Source organism: Haliotis rufescens, unplaced genomic scaffold (genome assembly GCF_023055435.1).
Source record: "Haliotis rufescens isolate VD_foot unplaced genomic scaffold, xgHalRufe1.0.p SCAF_6, whole genome shotgun sequence".
Taxonomy (NCBI): Eukaryota; Metazoa; Mollusca; class Gastropoda; order Lepetellida; family Haliotidae; genus Haliotis; species Haliotis rufescens.
The window spans coordinates 39691965-39714319 of record NW_025964334.1 but is presented as its reverse complement, the minus strand read 5'-3'; the positions used below and the strand labels follow the sequence as shown (position 1 = coordinate 39714319).

Here is a 22355-nt window from a genome sequence, read left to right as displayed (position 1 = left end):
GGAGGAGCTCCTCTACGTAATCCAAAACAGGAAAAAAGGGCACAGCCCCAGGATTAGACCTAACTTCTTACCAAATAATTAAAAAACTCCCCCTAAAACTACTCTAGGCACTACTCAAACTATACAATCTCATCTACCTAAACGGAGAGGTTCCTACTCCCTGGAAACAGGCCCTAGTCATACCAATCCCTAAACCTAATAAACCAGCTAATCAAGCTAACTCATATAGACCAATATCCCTAACTTCAAACTTATGTAAAGTAATGGAATCAATGGCTAAAAATAGATTACAACATTACTTAACCCAAAATAACATCATAAACCCAGATCAAACCGGTTTCACTCCTGGCCGCTCAACCCTAGATAACCTCGCCCGACTAGAACAAGATATTAAGACAGGACAACTAAATAAACAATATACCACAGGCATCTTCTTAGACTTCTCTAAAGCTTTCGACATGGTATGGCACGATGGGCTAATACAAAAACTTAAAAAAATAGGACTCAAAGGTCAGATAATAAACTACATCCAGGACTTCCTAAACAATCGTAAAATAACCGTGGGTATAGACCAAACTCTATCGGACCAATGTCCCCTAGAAAATGGTACGCCACAGCGCAGTATCCTCAGCCCCACCCTCTTCAATATAATGATAAACGATCTATTCGAGGGCCTATCCCCTAAAGTAAACACATCAAAATTCGCGGATGATGGAGCCATCTGGATCCGCACTAAAAGCATGAACATGGTCCAAAATTTACTCCAAAAATCTCTTAATAAAATACAACAATGGGCTGACAAATGGGGCTTCTCCCTTAACTCAGAAAAAACAACAGGAATAGTATTTAAACATAAAAACATGAAACACGCCTCCCCAATCCTCCAGCTAAACAATCAAACAATCAAATTTCAAAAACAAACCAAATTCTTAGGACTTATTTTCGATGAACATCTCACCTGGGATGCTCACATCCAAAACCTAACAACTAAATGCAGTAAAGACCTAAACACCCTAAGATGCCTAACTGGCTCTAACTGGGGAGCATCCAAAGATACCCTCCTCTCTCTCTACATATCACTAATTAGATCAAAACTAGACTACGGCTGCGCCATATACAACACCCTAAACAACTCTCTATCTAAAAAACTTGACTCAATACAATATCAGGCTCTCAAACTAATTACACGCACCCAACATGGCACCTCCTACACCTCACTTCAGGCCTTAACAGAAGAAATGCCACTAAGTCTACGCAGGGAACAGCTAAGTTTAAATTTCTGGGCCGCGTCCCAATCAAACCCTCTCATCAAAAACTTAATAAACCAAAACATCAGCCCCAAAAACCAAGCTCTAGCTCGTAAACACCCCTTACTTACCCCAATATCCCAAAGAATAACAAACTACCTAAATGAACACCAAATTAAAAATCTTAAACAAAACTGCAAACAATCAAATATCTTCACCCCTAAACTTAAAATACCCAAAATAGACAAAACACTAGCTAGCCAAATAAATAAACAAACCGACCCAAACATAGCTAAAACTACCACACTAGCATACATACACGAAAATTGGCCAAATTGGTGTCACATTTACACGGACGGATCCTCAGATCCGACCTCCAAACACACAGGTTTCGGAGTCCATACCACACAACCAACTAAAACCACACAATCCTTCCGACTCCCAAACAACCAATCAATATTCACGGCAGAACTAATGGGCATGGCCTCAGCCTTCCATAATCAAGAATCCAAAAAACACAAAAAAATCCTAATACTTACCGACTCCCTAAGTGGACTGCAAGCCCTCCAAAACAAAAATACCAAAAACCGACCTAAATTAATAAATCAAATACTTAAAAACTCCAACGACCTAACTAAGGGAGGCAAACAAATAACCTTCTTGTGGATACCCGCCCACGTAGGAATATACGGTAATGAAAACGCCGATAAAGCAGCTAAACTATCCCTCAAAATCCCAGAAATAAGCTTAAACTTACCCATCTCAAAATCAGAAATTAAAAGTGTAAACAAGCAAAAAATCACAAAAAAATGGCATAACCTATATCTAAACTCAAATAGCCAAATCAAAAAAGTACTCAGCAAACCACTAACCAAACCAAAAATTCTCCATCCATCCAAAAAAATCGACAGAGTAATCACTAAACTCCAAACAGGACACACCAACCTAAATAACCACCTAAATTTTTTTAAAAAACACACTACAGGTAACTGCCCACACTGCAAACAACCAGAAACCCCAGAACATGCACTCATCCACTGCACACACTACCTAACACATCGAACCGCATTAAAAACCACCCTCAATCTAAACAAGGCTCTAACTCTAGAAGCAATACTAAACCCACAAAATAAACTAGAAAACTTCAAGGCCTTAGGCGTATTCTTAATAAAAACGGAACTAATAAAACGCATCTAAAAACACAATAACCTACCAAGTCAAAATCACATAAACAAACAAACATCCACCATACCCAGCTCCCTTAGTTCTCCTCCCCAATCCCATCGGCATCTATTCCAAATCTCAAAATTCCCAAATTCTATATAAGCAACCCCTAAAACCCCCCTCTTGGGTTGCACAGACCACTTTCGCCCCTTTCGGAAACACATTAAATGGCCTGGCCGGGCCCGTGTGCGAAATACGCATCAGTCGGAAAGCGCACGTTAAATCTCCAAAGTAAGTAAGTAAGTAGTTTGTTACCGTGTGCGAAATACGCATCAGTCGGAAAGCGCACGTTAAATCTCCAAAGTAAGTAAGTAAGTAAGTAAGTAGTTTGTACATGGAACATACCACCCCCACCAAACCAGCCAACTCGCTTCCGCAATACACAAACCCCAAAAACGCAAGCTCGACTCATCCACTCCACCACCTTCTCCCACACCCACCCCGGCTTCCTTCATCACCACCTTCGCACTATACTTCTTCGCCGCAGGCTCAGCATCAATCCTAACTAAACAACTCTCAGCAGACAGGATAGGTTTATGGTTTAAACGCGAAAAAATCCATTACAGCAACATCAAAAAAGCAAATACAGGTTACCAAATAATATTCCCAAATCAAGATTCCTTCAATGCAGCCAAAAAAAATGTACAAATATTTCACGTAACCGTAACAAAACAAATTCCGCTTTGGCAGCAATTCACCCGAGGTGTAATAAGAGTAAACCCTAGAGAAACAGCCGAAGACCTAGAACTCTACACCCAAGAAGCAAACACAAATCAATACCCTCAACCCCAAATAACCAGCACCCGCAGGATAACCTCAAACAGAAACGGCAAAACGGTCCCTACCTCAATCGTTATTGTAAACTTGAAAAAAGTGCTAAATTTCCTGAAGCCCCTTAACACATCTCTTTCGGTGCCCACACGAAACTAGAAGTTAAACCATACACCAAACAGGTCAAACAATGTTCTAACTGCCTTAGATATAACCACACGGCCACCCAATGTACAATCAAAAAAACTAAATGTAAAAAATGCGCCCAAACCGATTGCCCAGGCACATGCTCTCCCTGGTGCATCCATTGCAAATGCATAAAACATACATCACTCTCAAACCAGTGTCCGCACAGACATGCCCTAACCCAACAGGTCAACAAACACATAAACATAGATTCGGCCAAAATCCAAACAAGAAATTATGCACCACCTACATCCAAACCTCTCCTCCCCACACCACACTCAAACACCACACACAAACTCTCGGATTCCCTCTGGGGCAACCACATAGAAACCGCACCCACCACATCCACACATCACCTCACACAGCTACCTACCAACTCCCCCATAACATTAACACCCGCATGCAAAGCAAACAGCAAAACCACAGACACACAACGACCCTCAGCCAGACACGCTACAGCCCCCAAGGCAACAACACTTCCCCACAAGCAACCATAACAAAAAAACTCAAACACTGAGGAAACCACAGCTACACCCAACAAGCAAGCACAAACTCCCCCCCCCCCCCCCCCCCCCCCCCCACACACACACACACACACACACACCACAAACACCTCCACAAGCCTCCCCAATGGAAACTCAAACAATAAAAACCAACCTAAACGACGAAGACGAGTATTCTTCCACCGAGGAAACAAATGAAATCACTTTCTCAGCCCCTAAAACAAACAAAAACTTCAGGCGCAACAATCCTCAATTAACTAGCACTAAAGCTCTTAATAACCTCACACTACTCCTAGCCTACATGCATAAGCAAAACTCACCAAATGCTAGTACTAAAGCTTTTCACCCAGTAGCGCAAAAACTAAAACTCACAACTCTCTCCTTTGAGTTATTTCTCTCCCAACTTAGGGAAGCTACCAATTAAACACAACCTAAAACTCAAAACAAACTAATAACCTCTCATCCCCCAAAATGGAAGGACTAAATATATTTCAGTGGAACGCCAACGGATTAGCCTCCCACGGCCAGGAATTAAAAGCTAAATTCAAACGAGACAAAGGTCCACACATAGTCTGTATACAGGAAACTAAATTCTCTGCTAGATCTAAATTCACCCTACCAAACTATAACTCAATAAGAACTGACCGAGCCAAAACAAACCCAGGTAGAGCCGGAGGCGGCCTAATCATATACGTCAGGGAAGACTTTAGCTATAAAGAACTAAAAATAAACACACCAAACCTAGAAGCAAACGGTATCCAAATAACAAATAACAACCAAAAAATTAATATCATAAATATATACCACTGGGTAGAAAAACAGGTCAAACCTGAGGATTTAAACACCCTCCTCCAAATAGGCAATACATCTACACTCTTCCTAGGAGACTTTAATGCCCACCACCCTACCTGGAGTATAGAAGATAAAATAGATAACCACGGATAACTCATCTCAGACTGGAAAGAACAAAATGACCTAATACTACTAAATAACAACCAACCTACTAGATACGACAAAATACACCACAAAATGTCGGCTATCGACTTAACCATATGCACCCCAGATTTAGCCCAAAGTATTCAATGGGAAGTACACGGGGTACCACTAGGTAGTGACCACTTCCCCATAAATATAACTATAGGAGACATAAACATCCCAACACCAACCCAAATCAGGAACCTAAATTCCACTACAACAAAGCCGACTGGGACAAATTTCAGGAAATTTGCAACCAGGCTAACCAAGCTGACCTAGAAAGTAACGACCCCGAAATCTACTGTAAAAACCTCACTGACTATGTAATAAACGCAGCTAAAAACTCCATTCCTTTCAAAACAACCAACATAGACAAACCCTCGGTTCCTTGGTGGAACGAGGAGATAGAACAAACTAGACGTAAACGCAAATCCGCATTCAATAAAGCCAAACGTGACTTCAAACACCTAAAGATAGCACATGAACTAAATCACAAAGTACAAAGCTTAGTTAAAACAGCTAAAACTAGAGACTGGAAATTTTTTTGCGAAGAAATTAACCATCATACAGACGCCAGAACAGTTTGGCGCAAAATCCACGCCATTAGGGGCATTAAACGACATAAAAAAAAGCTCCGAACATAAACAATTCAACAAACCCCACTGAAAAAGCTAATAACCTAGCAAATCACTTCTCGGCCGTCAGTAGCAATAGCAACTTCAACCAAAAATTCCAGGAACAACTAAAATCAGAAACCAAATTTACCAAAGAGCCAAAAGATAATAACCTAGAAATTAATCTCCATTTCACAATGGAAGAACTCCTCCACGTCCTACAAAATAGGAAAAAGGGCACAGCCCCAGGCTTAGACCTCACTTCCTACCAGATAATTAAACAACTACCACCCAAACTACTCCAAACTCTTCTAAAACTCTATAACCTCATATATCTAAACGGACAGGTCCCATCACCTTGGAAACAAGCCCTGGTCATACCAATCCCCAAACCCAATAAACCAGCTGACCAGGCTTATTCATACAGACCAATCTCCCTAACTTATAACTTATGCAAAGTAATGGAATCAATGGCAAAAAACAGGTTACAACACTACTTAGAACAAAACAACATAATAAATCCAGACCAAAGCGATTTCACTCCTCGACGCTCAACCTTAGATAACCTCGCCCGACTAGAGCAAGACATTAAAACAGGCCAACTTAACAAACAATATACTACAGGCATCTTTCTAGACTTCTCCAAAGCATTCGACATGGTTTGGCATAACGGGCTAATACAAAAACTACAAAAAATAGGTCTCAAAGGTCAAATAATTAACTACATCCAAAGTTTCCTAACAAACCGCAAAATCACCGTGGGCATAGACCAAACGCTATCGGACCAATGTCCCCTAGAAAATGGCACTCCCCAGGGCAGCATCCTAAGCCCAACACTCTTCAATATTATGATTAACGATCTATTCGAGGGACTACCCCCCAAAGTAAACACATCAAAATTAGCGGATGATGGAGCCCTCTGGATCCGCACTAAAAGCATTAAAATGGCCCAAAACTTACTACAAAAATCTCTAAATAAAATATAAAAATGGGCTGACAAATGGGGCTTCTCCCTAAACTCAGAAAAAACCACAGGAATAGTATTTAAACATAAAAATATGCAACCCGCCTCCCTAAACCTCAAACTAAACAACAAACCAATCAAATTCCAAAACCAACCCAAATTCTTAGGATTAATCTTCGATGAACATCTCACCTGGGATGCTCACGTTAAAAACCTAGTAACCAGATGCAGCAAAGACCTAAACACGTTAAGATGCCTAACCGGCTCCAACTGGGGGGCCTCTAAAAACACCCTCCTCTCACTCTATATATCACTAATTAGATCCAAACTAGACTATGGCAGTGCCATTTACGACATCCTAAACAACTCTCTCATTAAAACACTAGACTCAATCCAGTATCAGGCCCTAAAACTAATCACACGAACTCAACATGGCACCTCCTCCACCTCACTCCAGGCCTTAACATGAGAAATGCCACTTAAACTACGTAGGGAACAACTTACCCTAAACTTCTGGGCCGCGCCCCAATCAAACCCTCTAATCGAAAACTTAATAAAAAACAATATTAGCCCTAGAAACCAAGCCCTAGCCCGGAAACATCCATTACTTACTCCAATTTCCCAAAGAATAACCAATTACCTAAATGAACACAAAATAAATAATCTTAAACAAAACAATAAATCATCCAATATCTTCACTCCAAAACTTAAAATACCAAAAATAGACACAACACTAGCCGATACACTAAATAAACAGACCGATCCTAACATCGCTAAAACCACCACACTAGCATACATACATGAAAATTGGGCAAATTGGTGTCACATATACACAGACGGATCCTCAGATCCGATCTCAAAACACACAGGTTTCGGAGTCCACATCGCACAACCAACCAAACACACAATCTTACCGACTCCCAAACAACCAATCCATATTCACGGCCGAACTGATGGGCATGGCCTCAGCACTACACAATCAGCAATCTAAAAAACACCAAAAAATCCACATCCTAACCGACTCCCTCAGTGGACTACAAGCCCTCAAAAATAAAAACACTAAAAACCACCCCAAACTAATAAATCAAATACTCAATAGCTCAAACAACTTAACTAAGGCAGGTAAACAAATAGAGTTCATTTGGATCCCCGCCCACGTAGGAATCTTTGGAAATGAAAAGGCAGATAAAGCAGCAAAATTATCCCTTAAACTCCCAGAAATAAGCTTAAACTTACCCAGCTCAAAATCAGAAATCAAAAGTGTCACTAAACAAAAAATCAACAAAAATGGCAAAATATTTACCAAAACTCAAATAGCCAAATCAGGAAAGTACTAAAAAAAACCTAAATAAACCAAAAATACTACACTCATCCATACAAATCGACAGAATAATTACTAAACTGCAAACAGGCCACACCAAACTAAATAATCACCGTAAAATAGCTAATCTACACAGGACTAATTAGTCGCACTTAAACCCCAAATAAAATATTAAAACCAAAACTACCTTATCTAACAACCACCCAACACAAACAGCTCCCTTAGTTCGTCCCCCACCCACTCTTGGCATTCTTTCCAAATCTCAAAATTTCAAAATTACTATATAAGCAACCCCTAAAGCCCCCCTCCTGGGTTGTACAAACTCACTTTTCCCTTTTTGGAAACACATTAAATGGCCTGGCCGGGCCCGTGTGCGACATACGCTTGCAGTCGGAAAGCGCACGTTAAATCTCCAATATAAGTAAGTAAGTAAAGTAGTTATTACATCATTTGCTTGATAACGGTGTTAGAATCTACACCGAAACGTCGCCCAATTGTAATAAAGAAGTTGCTCATCCATAACAATTTTGTCTTAGATAATTATATATCTGTGTGAAAATCATGGACACGACTCTTATACAACTTTTGTCGCGATTGCAAAAGAAAAGTTCCAACATGATGTTATTGTGGTAGGAATAATTTGGTCACGAAAACTAAGAAATGTATTCGTAAATTCCGATATGGATACCGATGGAAAGTTCAATAGGGAGAATACTAACAGTTAATTATTAAGTAAGTGAAAAGACAAGTGCTTCCAAGGATGATTGTGCAAACCAGGTCAGATTGATACATTTGTGAAATACCACATTCGCAAGCGCCCTAAACATTTGACTTCTTTATGTACAATCTGGTGGATATATCAATGTTGAAGGTGGAATCTGCAAACATTTTCCTTCTTTCTTGTTTGTCCGCGGTAGACAAATAGAAGTGAGAAACATCCGCGCGTTTACTCAAATGTCCACAAATTCCGTCTGTTATGAGAACTATGAAAGCTTGAAATACTGGTATTTAATACAGATCCTGTCTGTGTCTTTGTTTCACGCATTTATTGAGGATGTAAAGAAGTTGCAGATGTCATATCTAAACAATGAAATTTATACCTTGCTATGGCACTTGAAACAAAAGACTGAGATTAACATATATATGCAGATATGTACTATGACAAATGTGAGCGGTTAGTGGGTAGCCTTATTTTGAGATAACAGAGTTCGACGAAAATATACGTCTGCGTGGTTGATTTACCTGAAGGAATAACAACTTGGTCATCTTCTACAGGTAGTACCCCCGATGTCCAGGACGTTGTGTCCCCCCAGTTCTCCAGCCCAGCCTCTAGGTGAGGACAGGCACTTTCTCCCACCCCCACGGACAAACATACTATAGCTAGCTGCAGCAACACTCGCATCTTGGATGAATGTTTACTAACATGAATATACGGTCATATTTATATTCAAGGGGTTCCGCGGACATGACGTCACAGATGAAGCTGACTATTACTACATAATCCCATCGTGTGCTGGGTGAACGAGTCACAGTTCACCGTCAGCTGAACGTGAAGCGTTTGGTTTTCAATAAACAAATGAACAATACAAACAAGATATAGATAAGCCAAACACTTGAGGCCATCGAGCGGACAGACGTTCTTGATTACAATCTCTACCTGTTATGCTCCCGATAGCCTCGATAATACCGTACTTTCATAACTAGCTCAATCAAAATCATGCAATTGGTATAGATGATATATAAGTGCATCCTTTTTGATAACAATGGTTACCCATGATAAGAACGTGTCTTATATTCAGCTGGAATGATTACGACAATGTTGTGATGAATAAATACTAGTATGTATTACTGGATGTAAATAGGTAAATATGACAAATATATTTCGTTAGGGTGACAGTGTCAAACAAAATGTGACGAAAGCATGCATTCCCGGTGACAGTGAATAAATATGATCAATGCACATCTGTACATATCTACCAAATAGTGACAAAAGTGAAATCAGGTGGAATTCGGTAAATACAGCAAATAGATATCTGTTATCGCATTAATGTTGTAAATTTGACAAATACGTGTCAGCATATCAGGAGAATATGTCAAATACAGGTACAGACAATAGGTCAATATGACATGTAAATGTTTATATCTGTATGACAATAGATACATACGACAAGTTGATAACTTAAATTGTATGACATTAAGCAAATAAGAAAAGTCAATATTTGTAACTATATGAACATAGGTAAATAGGACGCTTTAATGTCTGTAAATGTATGCTAATAAGTAAATATCACATGTAAATGTTTATATCTGTATGACAATAGAAACATACAAGTTAATCACTTTAAGTGTAGGACATTTAAGCAAATATGAAAAGTCAATATTTGTAACTGTATGAACATAGGTAAATATGACGCGTTAATGTCTATAAATGTATACTAATAAGTTAATATCACATGTAAAAAGAGGTTATCACGCGAGTGTGTTTGGGGATGGTAAACATAGCGTTTATTCCTAATACAGGATATTTACCATCCCCAAACACACTCGCGTGATAACCTCTTTATCATATAATGTCATTCTTTAATTCTGTGTTTCAAAATCGCTTTCCCTCTCTCACAAACATTACCGAAACATTGCGAGTTTTCCTGGAATGCGCGCATTAATATTTATTACGTCACAGGGTAAGTGATGTGTCAGTCGGACAGTGACAGTAGCCAATATAGTTCCAACTGATATCTGTTTCTTATACAGTGGCGAAGCAACATATACGCAAAACGCAAATTGTTTTTCATTGCCTTTCGCGGCAATCCATCGGTCTTACCGCTAGAGTAACTGCCCTTTGTCAAAGGGAAGCTACTCTAACCCTAGTCTTTGAGACGTCACGGCCACGGTCAGACGTTGTTGACAGTCGGTCTGTCCTGTCATAACGTTATGAAGTGTAGTCAGATGTACACACAGCGACAAAACGAAACAAGGTAACAATTCAAACATATTTCGGCCAAATCCAACTTTTTTAATTTGTGGAGAAGGTTTCAAGCCGCAGAGGTCTACAAGCACAGATATGGCTACTGATCCCGCTTGGCTAGGCCTAGTGCCCTAGCAAAATTTATATCTCCAAAGTTGCCAATACTTATAAAATGCCTTATAGCTACGTCACAGTTAGACACCGATTTTCAGTATATTAGACTATTCTTTTGATAATGATAGCAATTATTCCTGTAGTTTATCCAGATTCCCGATGGTTAATTCTGACTCGATCGCCGAATGACGAGGGCGACGCCATGTTTGTTTATAAACAGTGAAAGTAGTCCCTACTTGACCTTTGATATTTGCATCTCTATCCGCATATGACCCCGACGGATATCGTTTTTATCCGTCGGCTTTATCCTGCCGAGAAACCTACCCATTATATGATAAATGTTTATATCTGTATGACAATAGATACATACAAGTTAATCACTTTAAGTGTATGACATTAAGCAAATATGAAAAGTCAATATTTGTAACTCTACGAACATAGGTAAGTATGGCGCGTTAATGTCTGTAAATGTACGGCAATAGGTACATACGACAAGTTATTGTCTGTAACTGTTTAACAATAGGTACATATGAAACAGTAATGCCTAACAGTTTGGCAATAAGTACAAAAGACATGTTTATTCCCTGTAACTGTAAAAATAGGTCAATGTGACATGTTGTTGTCTGTAAATATATGATGATAGGATAATATGATACATGCATATCTGTAACTGACTCACCATAGGTAAATATGATACGTCAATGCCAGTAACTGTCTCACCATAGGTAAATATGATACGTCAATGCCAGTAACCGTCTCACGATAGGTAAATATGATACGTCAATGCCAGTAACTGTCTCATCATAGGTAAATATGAAACGTCAATGCCAGTAACTGTCTCACCATAGGTAAATATGATACGACAATGCCAGTAACCGTCTCACCATAGGTAAATATGATACATCAATGCCCGTAACTGTCTCACCATAGGTAAATATGATACGTCAATGCCAGTAACCGTCTCACCATAGGTAAATATGATACATCAATGCCAGTAACTGTTTTACCATAGGTAAATATGATACGTCAATGCCAGTAACCGTCTCACCATAGGTAAATATGATACGTCAATGCCAGTAACCGTCTCACCATAGGTAAATATGATACGTCAATGCCAGTAACCGTCTCACCATAGGTAAATATGAAACGTCAATGCCAGTAACTGTCTCACCATAGGTAAATATGATACGTCAATCCCAGTAACTGTATGGCAATAGGTAAATGTGACAATCTTATGTCTAACTGTATACCAATAGATATATATGACAAGTTAATGTCTATATATGGATAAAAACAGGTGAATTGGAATATGTAGTCTTTTCTACACTGAAATGACATTACAAGCTATGGACTTTGTGGAAACTCGTAATCAAATCAGAAGCACTTTGCTGTGATTTGAAACCTCCTCCTGTCAAATCAGAGCTATTCTTTTACCAAGTCATTGGACACACAGGAGATGAATGACATCACCTCCTGTTTTAACATTTTAGAAATACAATGTCCGGCTACGGCATCTATAAGTTTGGCGGTTCTAGTAGGGGGTGGTGAGTGCAGGCAGATTTTGAGCTAAGAATTCGAAGGCATTACCTGACTGTTTTGGAAGCAGCCCTTCTTTCCTATCATCCACATATACGTATACGTGTTTCCATGAGCATTTGAAATATTACTGTGAGATCAGTTTCTTTTGAATTTCGGGTATCATAGCTCTACAGTGAGCTATGTATCATTGTTGACTCCATGTCGACGGAGTTAGTTTCACGACAAGATTTCCAACTGAAGACACTACCTCTTAACTGCAGATAATTATTAGCTGGATAACAAAGGTGATTACTATATACACGTGTGTATCCTACTGTTATTATACGAACTCGATCTCACTCGGGACATTCTGACACACGTTACGTAAATGTTGACAAGCACACTCATATAATACACATCTTAGGAAACCATGACAAAAAGTGCAGTATTACCTTCATTGTGCATATTGTAATCCTTCCGATTGAAGGAGTTTACATTTTATGTAATAGAACAAACATTTACTTTTTATCTAAGGCTAAATTATATTTGTGAACTCGCTTTTTTGTTTCAGTCGATAACACTAAAGAAAATTACGGAACTCAAGCTCCCAACTCTAATGAAACCTGACCGTGTGAAAGACAACAACTACGCTCACGGTTGAACTTGTTACATGAACACATTTCTCTATGAGAAAACAAGACAAAACATTTCATAGCCTTGACGTATGTTTGTGTAAAAAGCACGTATAACAGTGACATAAGACGATGGATGGTTGATAAAACACGCGGAATGACAATTGCTTATGACGGGAACATGGGCAATGTTTACAAATTACCGGTTACATAAACCATGGTACCTTTTGACCGGAGCCCATGGGGAGATTCCTAATTACTCATACTACAAGCATCCAAAGAAACGCAATATTTAGCTTAGAGTTTAAGATGTACGATATTCTACCTTATGTTCTGACTTACGTCAGAGACCATGCCCGTACTTGTTGGAAGCGTCTAAAACCTGTATTAGTTTCGGTTGTGCTCCCACATTATAAGCTGACGGGCTGTAATATAAACTGAGGGACAAAAGAAAGTATTCCGAGTTTGTCTTTTATGCAACTGAAAATTGAAAGAACTTTTGTTAAATTTGATTATGCCTATTTAACCCTCACTCATTCCAACAAACAGTTTGTGAAAAAGTAACCTGAGACTATGTAATTTTGTGTAAAAATGAAATGGTTTAATGAAGGCTGGGGTAAAAAATGAATTTGCAACCACAAAACCCCTACCGTGTTTGAAATGATGTAAATTTGTGCCGAAAAAAGCAAATGTATTCATTTTCAAAGAGAATATGTCAAAGATGCCAATCAGCAGTTGTGTATTATGTGTTTATTTTATATAATTAAAAAAAATACACATAATTATCTTTTAAATAATAGTGAGTGAGTGTGGTTTTGCGCCGCTTTTAGCAATAGTCCAGCAATATCATGACGGGGGACTCCAGTTTAAATAATGAAAGCATGTAGAAGTATTCTTTGTGTGCTGACTTGGCGCCAGTACAGTTCATTATTTATATATAATCTGTATCTTAAGCTATTTTCAATTGAATTTCAAAGATATGATAAAATCAACTGCAAAGTATACTTTCTTTTGCTCCTCAGTTTAAATAAAATACTGTTAAAGCCAACTCATAGGATCGCACTTAATATTTATTTTATAAACACCGTGTTAAAATTGAAAGGACTATCCACATCACTTATATATTCAAAGTTACCAACTGACAGATCCCAGTCTTAATGCCAATGTACCTTACAGGCAATAACATGGCGAGGGTAACTAGATAGCTGTGTACAAATCGCGATCAGCTTGGTTTGGCGTCGGTATATTGTCTAACAATTTACTGTATAATCCCAGTGTCAAGGTAAGATGTCGCGAGGTAGAGGTGTCAAGGCAAGATGTCGCGAGGTCATCAGCTGGTCACAGATGACTTCAGGCATATAATAAACATTAATTTTCAGGACATAGTAGAATTGATTGGTATTGTTTGTTGGCTGTTTAATGCCGCACTTAGCAATATTCGAGCTATAGGGCGGCGGTCTGTAAATAATCAAATCTGGGTAAGACAAACCAGTGATTGATATTACAAGCAATGATCCACGTTGTTAAAACGGTCAAGTGATGGATCAAACTCTTGTATATCCCCACGCAATCACCCGAATGGCCGAGCCTGAAATCAGAAAGTCCAATTCATGATTTCTTTGGCTCGAGACATTCAGAAAGATACTGGAGATGTATTCTTCGTGAAAACGGTGCCCATTGTAAATCAGCTGATCAGTAAAGGGGGCAAGGATAAATGACATCCATGAGAGAACTGTGCCTCAAGGTTGACGTGAAAGCAGGGAACTAGTGTATAACGTTGAGCGTGGTGCAGGCTTAGAGGGCGCTTACTTGTCCAGATCAATGGAAATAAGCTTATGGAATTCCATATTTCAAACAAATGGTTCAGCACTATCCTCAAATTATTGCACGCTTTATTTGATTAGATGTCCAAGCACGTCCCTCGACTCGCCAATACAATTAGTCGCATTGTAAATATATAGAGAGAGTGTGCAAGGCAGTTGATAACGAGCAGTTGTATTGTGTGGCATCCCGTGATAATTCCAAAGCGTTTGATAGAATATGACCGAGAGACGATGAGATGCTGGAGAGGTTGGCTGATTAAACGGCAATATATCCTTGTGACATACCTGGACACGAGTATACACTCCTTACATATATCCTTGTGACATGCCTGGAAACGAGTATACACTCCTTACATATATCCTTGTGACACACCTGGACACGAGTATACACTCCTTACATATATCCTTGTGACACACCTGGACACGAGTATACACTCCTTACATATATCCTTGTGACACACCTGGACACGAGTATACAGTCCTTACATATATCCTTGTGACACACCTGGACACGAGTATACACGCCTTACATATATCCTTGTGACACACCTGGACACGAGTATACACGCCTTACATATATCCTTGTGACATACCTGGACACGAGTATACACTCCTTACATATATCCTTGTGACACACCTGGAAACGAGTATACACGCCTTACATATATCCTTGTGACACACCTGGACACGAGTATACAGTCCTTACATATATCCTTGTGACATACCTGGACACGAGTATACAGTCCTTACATATATCCTTGTGACACACCTGTACACGAGTATACAAGCTTTACATATATCCTTGTGACATACCTGGCAACGAGTATACACGCCTTACATATATCCTTGTGACATACCTGGAAACGAGTATACACTCCTTACATATATCCTTGTGACATACCTGGACACGAGTATACACGCCTTACATATATCCTTGTGACATACCTAGAAACGAGTATACACGCCTTACATATATCCTTGTGACATACCTGGCAACGAGTATACACGCCTTACATATATCCTTGTGACATACCTGGCAACGAGTATACACGCCTTACATATATCCTTGTGACATACCTGGCAACGAGTATACACGCCTTACATATATCCTTGTGACATACCTGGCAACGAGTATACACGCCTTACATATATCCTTGTGACATACCTGGCAACGAGTATACACGCCTTACATATATCCTTGTGACATACCTGGCAACGAGTATACACGCCTTACATATATCCTTGTGACATACCTGGCAACGAGTATACACGCCTTACATATATCCTTGTGACATACCTGGACACTATATGTGTATATCTGCCATGGTAAAACCAATTCCATTACACTGTTGTTTAATCAGCGGTTTTGAAAACTAAACAAATTGAATCTGTTCATGTTATTTTTTTACGTAAATTACTTCCTATTAAGAATGGCACACCTTTATACATGTTGTATGGGCAACTTGGAAGAGTTCCTTTAATTAACTCTATCAAATTTCGAATAGTATGTTTCTGGGCAAAGTTCTTATCTGGAAAAGAACAAAAGTTATCAAGAACCCTATATCAAATAGTATATAATGATGTCTGTACAAACAAAAGTTTAGGTAAAATGTTTGGAAAGTATTTTTAATGAAACGGGCTATAGTTTTTATTGGTGAAGGCAACAAGCAGTTCCTCCTAATGTCCTTAAATCTATCTTTTCTTTAAGATTATCTGATATAGCAACTCAAACATGGAATGCAGAGATTACAAATTCTTCTAATTCGTCTTCCTTGAAAAGTATTTATTATTTATCCCTTCCTCTCGTTTAGAGCCTCATGCCGCCGTTTACCTATAGAATTCGGTAGATGGCTCAAAATTCCTGTCAATGAACGAACGTGTAAACTCTGTGACTTGAGCGATGTTAGTTATGAATTCAATGATATTTTGTGTGTGTGTTTTAACACCAACGGAAAATATATGTTCCAATTCCATATGATAAAAACACAAATATGTTTTAAAGTTGAAGAATGTTTCAATTGTAAAAAAATAAGTGTTATAAACACTCATTATGAAAACTGTAAAATCTGTCACTAAACCAACCCGCCATCTAATGTATATATATACTGCTTGTAAATGTGTAACTCATGTGCCGAGTACCCCGGGCTGAGGGTAAATAAAGCTTTGTCTGTTCTGTCGTTATATATAAAGCTGTAACATTGCTGAGTGGGCGTCAAACAAACAAACAAACAAACTGTTACATAAGAAAGTGAATACATGTATCTTGAAACCTGGGATGTGTTAGTGACATGAAAGTATCCACTGGGATGAGTCGAGTGAGACGGTTACTTGCCTTCAAACGTCAATGCAACCAGTAACCTCACAAACATAGTTGACAGTTTGAACTGTGAAATGGCGGGTATCAGTTTCCCATCAGAAGGTAGAACTTTCATAACAGTATTACATTGGCAAACCATGGTTTGCTGATCGTCTCCCCAAACTACCACATGCCAAGTCCCCTACACCCCAATACCCATACACTTAGTTAAAACAACAAAGGAAATTTACCTTTTGTAATTCTAGAACTATCCAATGAAGGTTTAAGCTAATTCACTGAACTGAACATTTATTTACACTCAGGCCGCTGTCAGCGGCATTAGAGGTACATAATCGTGTCAGCAACATAAACATGAACATATAAATATAAAATAAATACAAAACATCTTACCCGAGCATGCATGCATATATACCCATCGCCAAAAGAAACACAAACCATAGAAACATATAGAGCAGTATGTACGTTATCGTGGTGCAAATGAATTCCACTTAACGACAAAATTAACAATCAGTCAAGTGAGTGAGTGAGTTAGGTTTTACGCCGCTTTAAGCATTATTCCAGCAATATCACGGCGGGGGACACCAGAAATGGGCTTCACGCATTGTGCCCATGTCGGGAATCGAACCCGGGTGTTCGGTGTGACGAGCGAACGCTTTAACCACTAGGCTACCCGACCGCTCCACAATCAGGCAAGCGTTACAACAGAGTGTCTTTATTCTTATCATGATATGATGCACGTGATTTCCAAACTTTACACGCATATCCTGCACGGGACAAATGCTGCCCTTCGAGTCATGGATCTATATGACGTCACATGTGATGCGTTCATGAGCGTCGATTCACACAATATACCAGTATGTCCGTTGTGCATTGAACCTGTCTAATATTTCTTGAATAAGAATAATTCTTCATATATTAACCAACGTGTATGGTATTCGCGTTTCTTTTGTCGGTGAGTGAATATATATAAACCAGCGGGAAAAAGAAACGGCACTAATTTTTAAATAAATAGTTGCCCAGATATTTGGCAAACATCACGAAAACAGTTTGGGAACACTAAGCTGGAATGCAACCTACCTATTCCCTGTGAACAGGTGCACGTACTTCACGTGATTTGCGAGAAAAGAGAATTTAATCACTAGAAAATGCAAAATGTGCACGAAACCGTTTAAAACAACGAACATGCCTCAACTAACCGCAGAGCAGAGGGAGAGAGCCATCGGTATGTTGCAAATGGGAGCGAAGAGGAAGCACGTTGCCAGGATCATGGGCTGCTTCAAGTGCACCATCGCCAGACTTGTCACGCGTCACAGGCAAACTGGCAGTACTGCAGACAGGCCGAGGACTGGAAGACCCAAGGACACGACCCCACAGGAAGACCGATATTTACGGGTGCTTCACCTAATGTCCAGATTCCTAACTGTGACGTCATTATCCGCAAACAGCCTTGGACATCCAGTCAGCAGAAGGACCGTTGGTGGACGACTCCGCCTGTATGGTCTCCGTGTAGGGCTTGGACGGGTAACTCGGGTGGGTACTGAGTAGGACCCGGTACCCACACGACTACCCGGACCCGTGGTTAGTCACGTGATATATTGTTTAGTGGTATACCCGGGTAATAAATGTGGACTCGTCCCAGCCCTATCTCCGTGCCTATCGACCTTTCAAGGACATGACGTTAACGTTTCTACACCAACGTCACAGACTGAGATTGGCCAGGAGTCTACAGCAGTGGCAACAGAGAAATTGGCGAAGAGTGCGCTTCAGCGACGAGTGTAGGTGCCAGCTCTTCAAGTCTGATGGGCGGGTACGAATCTACAGACGGCGTGGGGAACGGACGGCACGTTGTTGCGTCCAAGAGTTGGAGCCTCATGAAAAGGGGGGGGGGGGGGGGGGGGGGGGTGTGTGCACAATTAAGATCTGTTTATTGTCGTTGGTGGTAATTTATACAGTAATAAAGATTGTTTTCGAAATAAAAAGGGGGGGGGGGTGCGCCCCCCCCCCCCCCCCCCCCCCCCCCAATATATGTCAGGTATGTCTGTGGTACTGCCTTACTTGCAACGACACCCACGTACGCTGTTTCAGCAGGACAGGCATCACACAGCTCGAGTCACTAGCGACTTTCTGAACGCCAACAACGTGACCGCATTACAGTGGCCAGCCAGATCACCGGACCTGTCGCCCATAGAGCACCTCTGGGACCAACTTGGACGCAGGATTCGGAAACGTCAAGGGATGCCTTGGCAATTGCCCTGCAGGAAGAATGGCGTAGGTTCCCTGATCAGAATGTCAGGAGACTCGTGTACTCATTTCGACGTTGTGTAAGGACCTGCATCGTTGCCCATGTGTGTAGCAGGGGACTTTTAAAAAAGAGATCGACGTCGATTCTGCGGGTGTGATCGAATACTGGACAGTGCACCCAGCATGATAAACGAGTCTACAGAACTGTAAGTACGTGGTTTTTGATCTTGTCATTTTCAAATACCGTTTTTGAATAATTGTTTCTTTATAATTAAACATCAACTGTCACTAAATTTTGATTCTGTTTTGTTTTAGACCAATAGAAAATTGTTTGATGGCGTCTCTTTTATCCGTTAGTGTGTATATATATATATATATATAATGGCTGTCATTGAACTTATAACTTGTATATAAGGAAAGGATAATTTAGATGAATTCCCAGAGTCCTTGTGGCCCAAAACATATCATTTTCATATTAACTAAGTTTAATTTATATTCCATGTTCCCCATGTACCATGAAGTTTGGAGTATATTTTCTTCATGATAAAAGATGTTTTCGTAAACTTAAATGGACACCTTCTGTATTGGCGATGTTGTCAAATCTCCATACTTCTCATCTGTAGAGAACAACTGGTGTAAGCATACTGTTGAAAAGCTGCAATTGACATCCAAGAGATAAAACACAGAACATAGCTTTCGTTGCTTTTTCTAATAACTTTTGATTTCGGGGGAAAGGTCAGGCCACGGTATTTGTGGGAATCAACTTTTTTCCAAAACATCAAGAGGAGTTTTAAAGTACGTTAATCATATGTTACGTTGCTATTGTACCAATATGTACCAAATGCTTTCTGAAAATTCGCCAACGCGCAAAATAATTTCATTTTCCTAGATTTAAATAATTCCCCCTTTTTTAAGATTGGTTTGATAACAGCTGCACCAGTTTCTAAAGCCATTTTAAAATGTTTGATAAAACTATCAATAAAGACATCACTAGTGGTTGAAATTCATTCATTAATCATATGTTACCAAGACCAACAACTTTGTTATTTTTCAAGTTCTCAACTCAGTTTACAACTTCACCTCTTGTTATAGCTGCATAAAAAATTAATACAGATTCAACACATGATAGTAAGGATAAGTTGAAAAGAAATAAGCCGAGATTAACAATCTTATCCGTGGTATGTGATAAAATATATTTATGCAAATATATGATAATAAGTAAGCTTGGTGACTAAAATGTGCCGTTGATTTCGTTAGTGAACCTCAATAAATCAATATCTCCCTACAGCTTGGCTCCTTGTTTGGGTTAATCCATTCAGTTACGAAGGTACCAGACAGGGGAATAGCTGTGCACTCAACTGTGAACTCTTGTCATAAGTTGTTGGGGCTTTCTGGGGATACGGATTTACATGGCCATCCATGTTTCAAAATAACCTCTTGAATTCTTGAAAAATCACATTTAGGGCCATCGCTTAGTGGGTTTGAACAAATATAAGTTTAAGATTTTTAAGAACTTTATTAACAGTGATTACATATCTTACGTGTCAATGTAACAACACCGATTGCTCGACACAATCTCCAGGCTTCTCAAGTTGAATCTTTACATAGTGTGATTGGTCTTGATAAAGTGATCTCGAGAGGTTTGCTGAGACCCATATTCTTACCTAGTGTTAACTCTTCGATATTTTTTTATGACCAGCATATCAGGCAAACTTAATGACATATTTGCAAATTCATAAACATTGTAAATGTCCCTAGATCGTATATAGGCCGGCTTACAGTATAAATATGCCTTTAGTTGCTATTAGTTGAGATACAATCGTCATATATGAAGTGTAAATACTGTGCCCGCTTTTTAGCTTTCACCTATTTCATATTTCAATGTTGTTGTTTTTTGAGTAAATAAATAAATTCGAATACATTATGAATAACGACATTTCAAAGCCGTCCATTACGTTTTAAGCGGTATGCAATTTTGTATTTGTTTACCTCCCTTTATCATTACGTCGGAGTATCTCGACTATTTCCGTTAATCTTCGTCACGATAACCAATTCTGCTTTTCCGAGATAAACATGAAAGATACAGTGTGAACCAATAACTATAACCGGAAGCGTTAGGGGGCGCTAGTCGTTAGCAGTGCGCGAAAGAAGAAGAAATATTTGGCACTGATACAAAAATCAAAATAATAGGCTACCGAAAGTGGTTATTGTTTATATTATTAATTTTAACTGAAAATCATAAACCGTGCACGTCCTTCTATGGACCACAGAGCTAGAAAAAGGATTAGAGAAGCGAAATCGAGAGCGAGACCAGGTACTGTAGCGTTGCCATGTTATGGTTTTATAATCAAATGTCACACGTTTTCGGTGTTGTGGGCTTTAAATCTGTTACTAGAAACTGTATTAGTTAATATTATTTTACGTATTCATATTGCTGCAGACCAATTAATGACATACATTTACGCATAAATGTTTAAGAAGACGTATTGTCGGCTTACGTGTTTTCACTGGGCCCTTTGCAATGACACGATTGGGAGAAGGGGCATTTTGTGTACGTGACTCACCGCACGCGGGGCCTGCAGTGAAAAATGAATGGAGATTTAGATTAACGCAACGGAGATGTCATATTTACATATACTAATATTACATAACTAGATATAATAGCTTATATGGTGTCAGTCTCTGTATGTGTCTACCCCGATGTTGCCAGTATTTCTAATTACCAACACGTGTAAGTTGTCCACTATCCCACTGTGGACTGAAATTGAAAATTGAAATTGAAAGACTTATTTGATTTGTTGAATAAATAGCTTGTTCCCAGAATCATGTTCTTATCATACACTAGTCTCATTCTAGCCTGTACTGTAAATAATGTCAGTATGTTGTTTCTGTTAGCAACCAGTATTCCATCAGCTCAGAGATCTATCATCTCTACTAGGG

General features: G+C 39.4%; 2 protein-coding genes across 2 annotated transcripts in view; one reads left to right on the top strand and one right to left on the bottom strand.

Annotated features, from left to right (window-relative positions):
• Positions 1-9207, bottom strand: part of LOC124123820 (cell surface hyaluronidase-like) — a 37047-nt gene extending 27840 nt beyond the window's left edge. Inside the window, exon 1 of the mRNA XM_048386629.1 lies at positions 9048-9207. Within this exon, the coding sequence (XP_048242586.1) occupies positions 9048-9207 (160 nt within the window). The remainder of the gene's footprint in view (positions 1-9047) is intronic.
• Positions 9208-21513: 12306 nt separating this feature from the next.
• The window catches only part of LOC124123817 (bifunctional arginine demethylase and lysyl-hydroxylase JMJD6-like), a 31133-nt gene continuing 30291 nt past the window's right edge, over positions 21514-22355 (top strand). Inside the window, exon 1 of the mRNA XM_046486995.2 lies at positions 21514-21729. Within this exon, the coding sequence (XP_046342951.1) occupies positions 21675-21729 (55 nt within the window). The 5' untranslated portion in view covers positions 21514-21674. The remainder of the gene's footprint in view (positions 21730-22355) is intronic.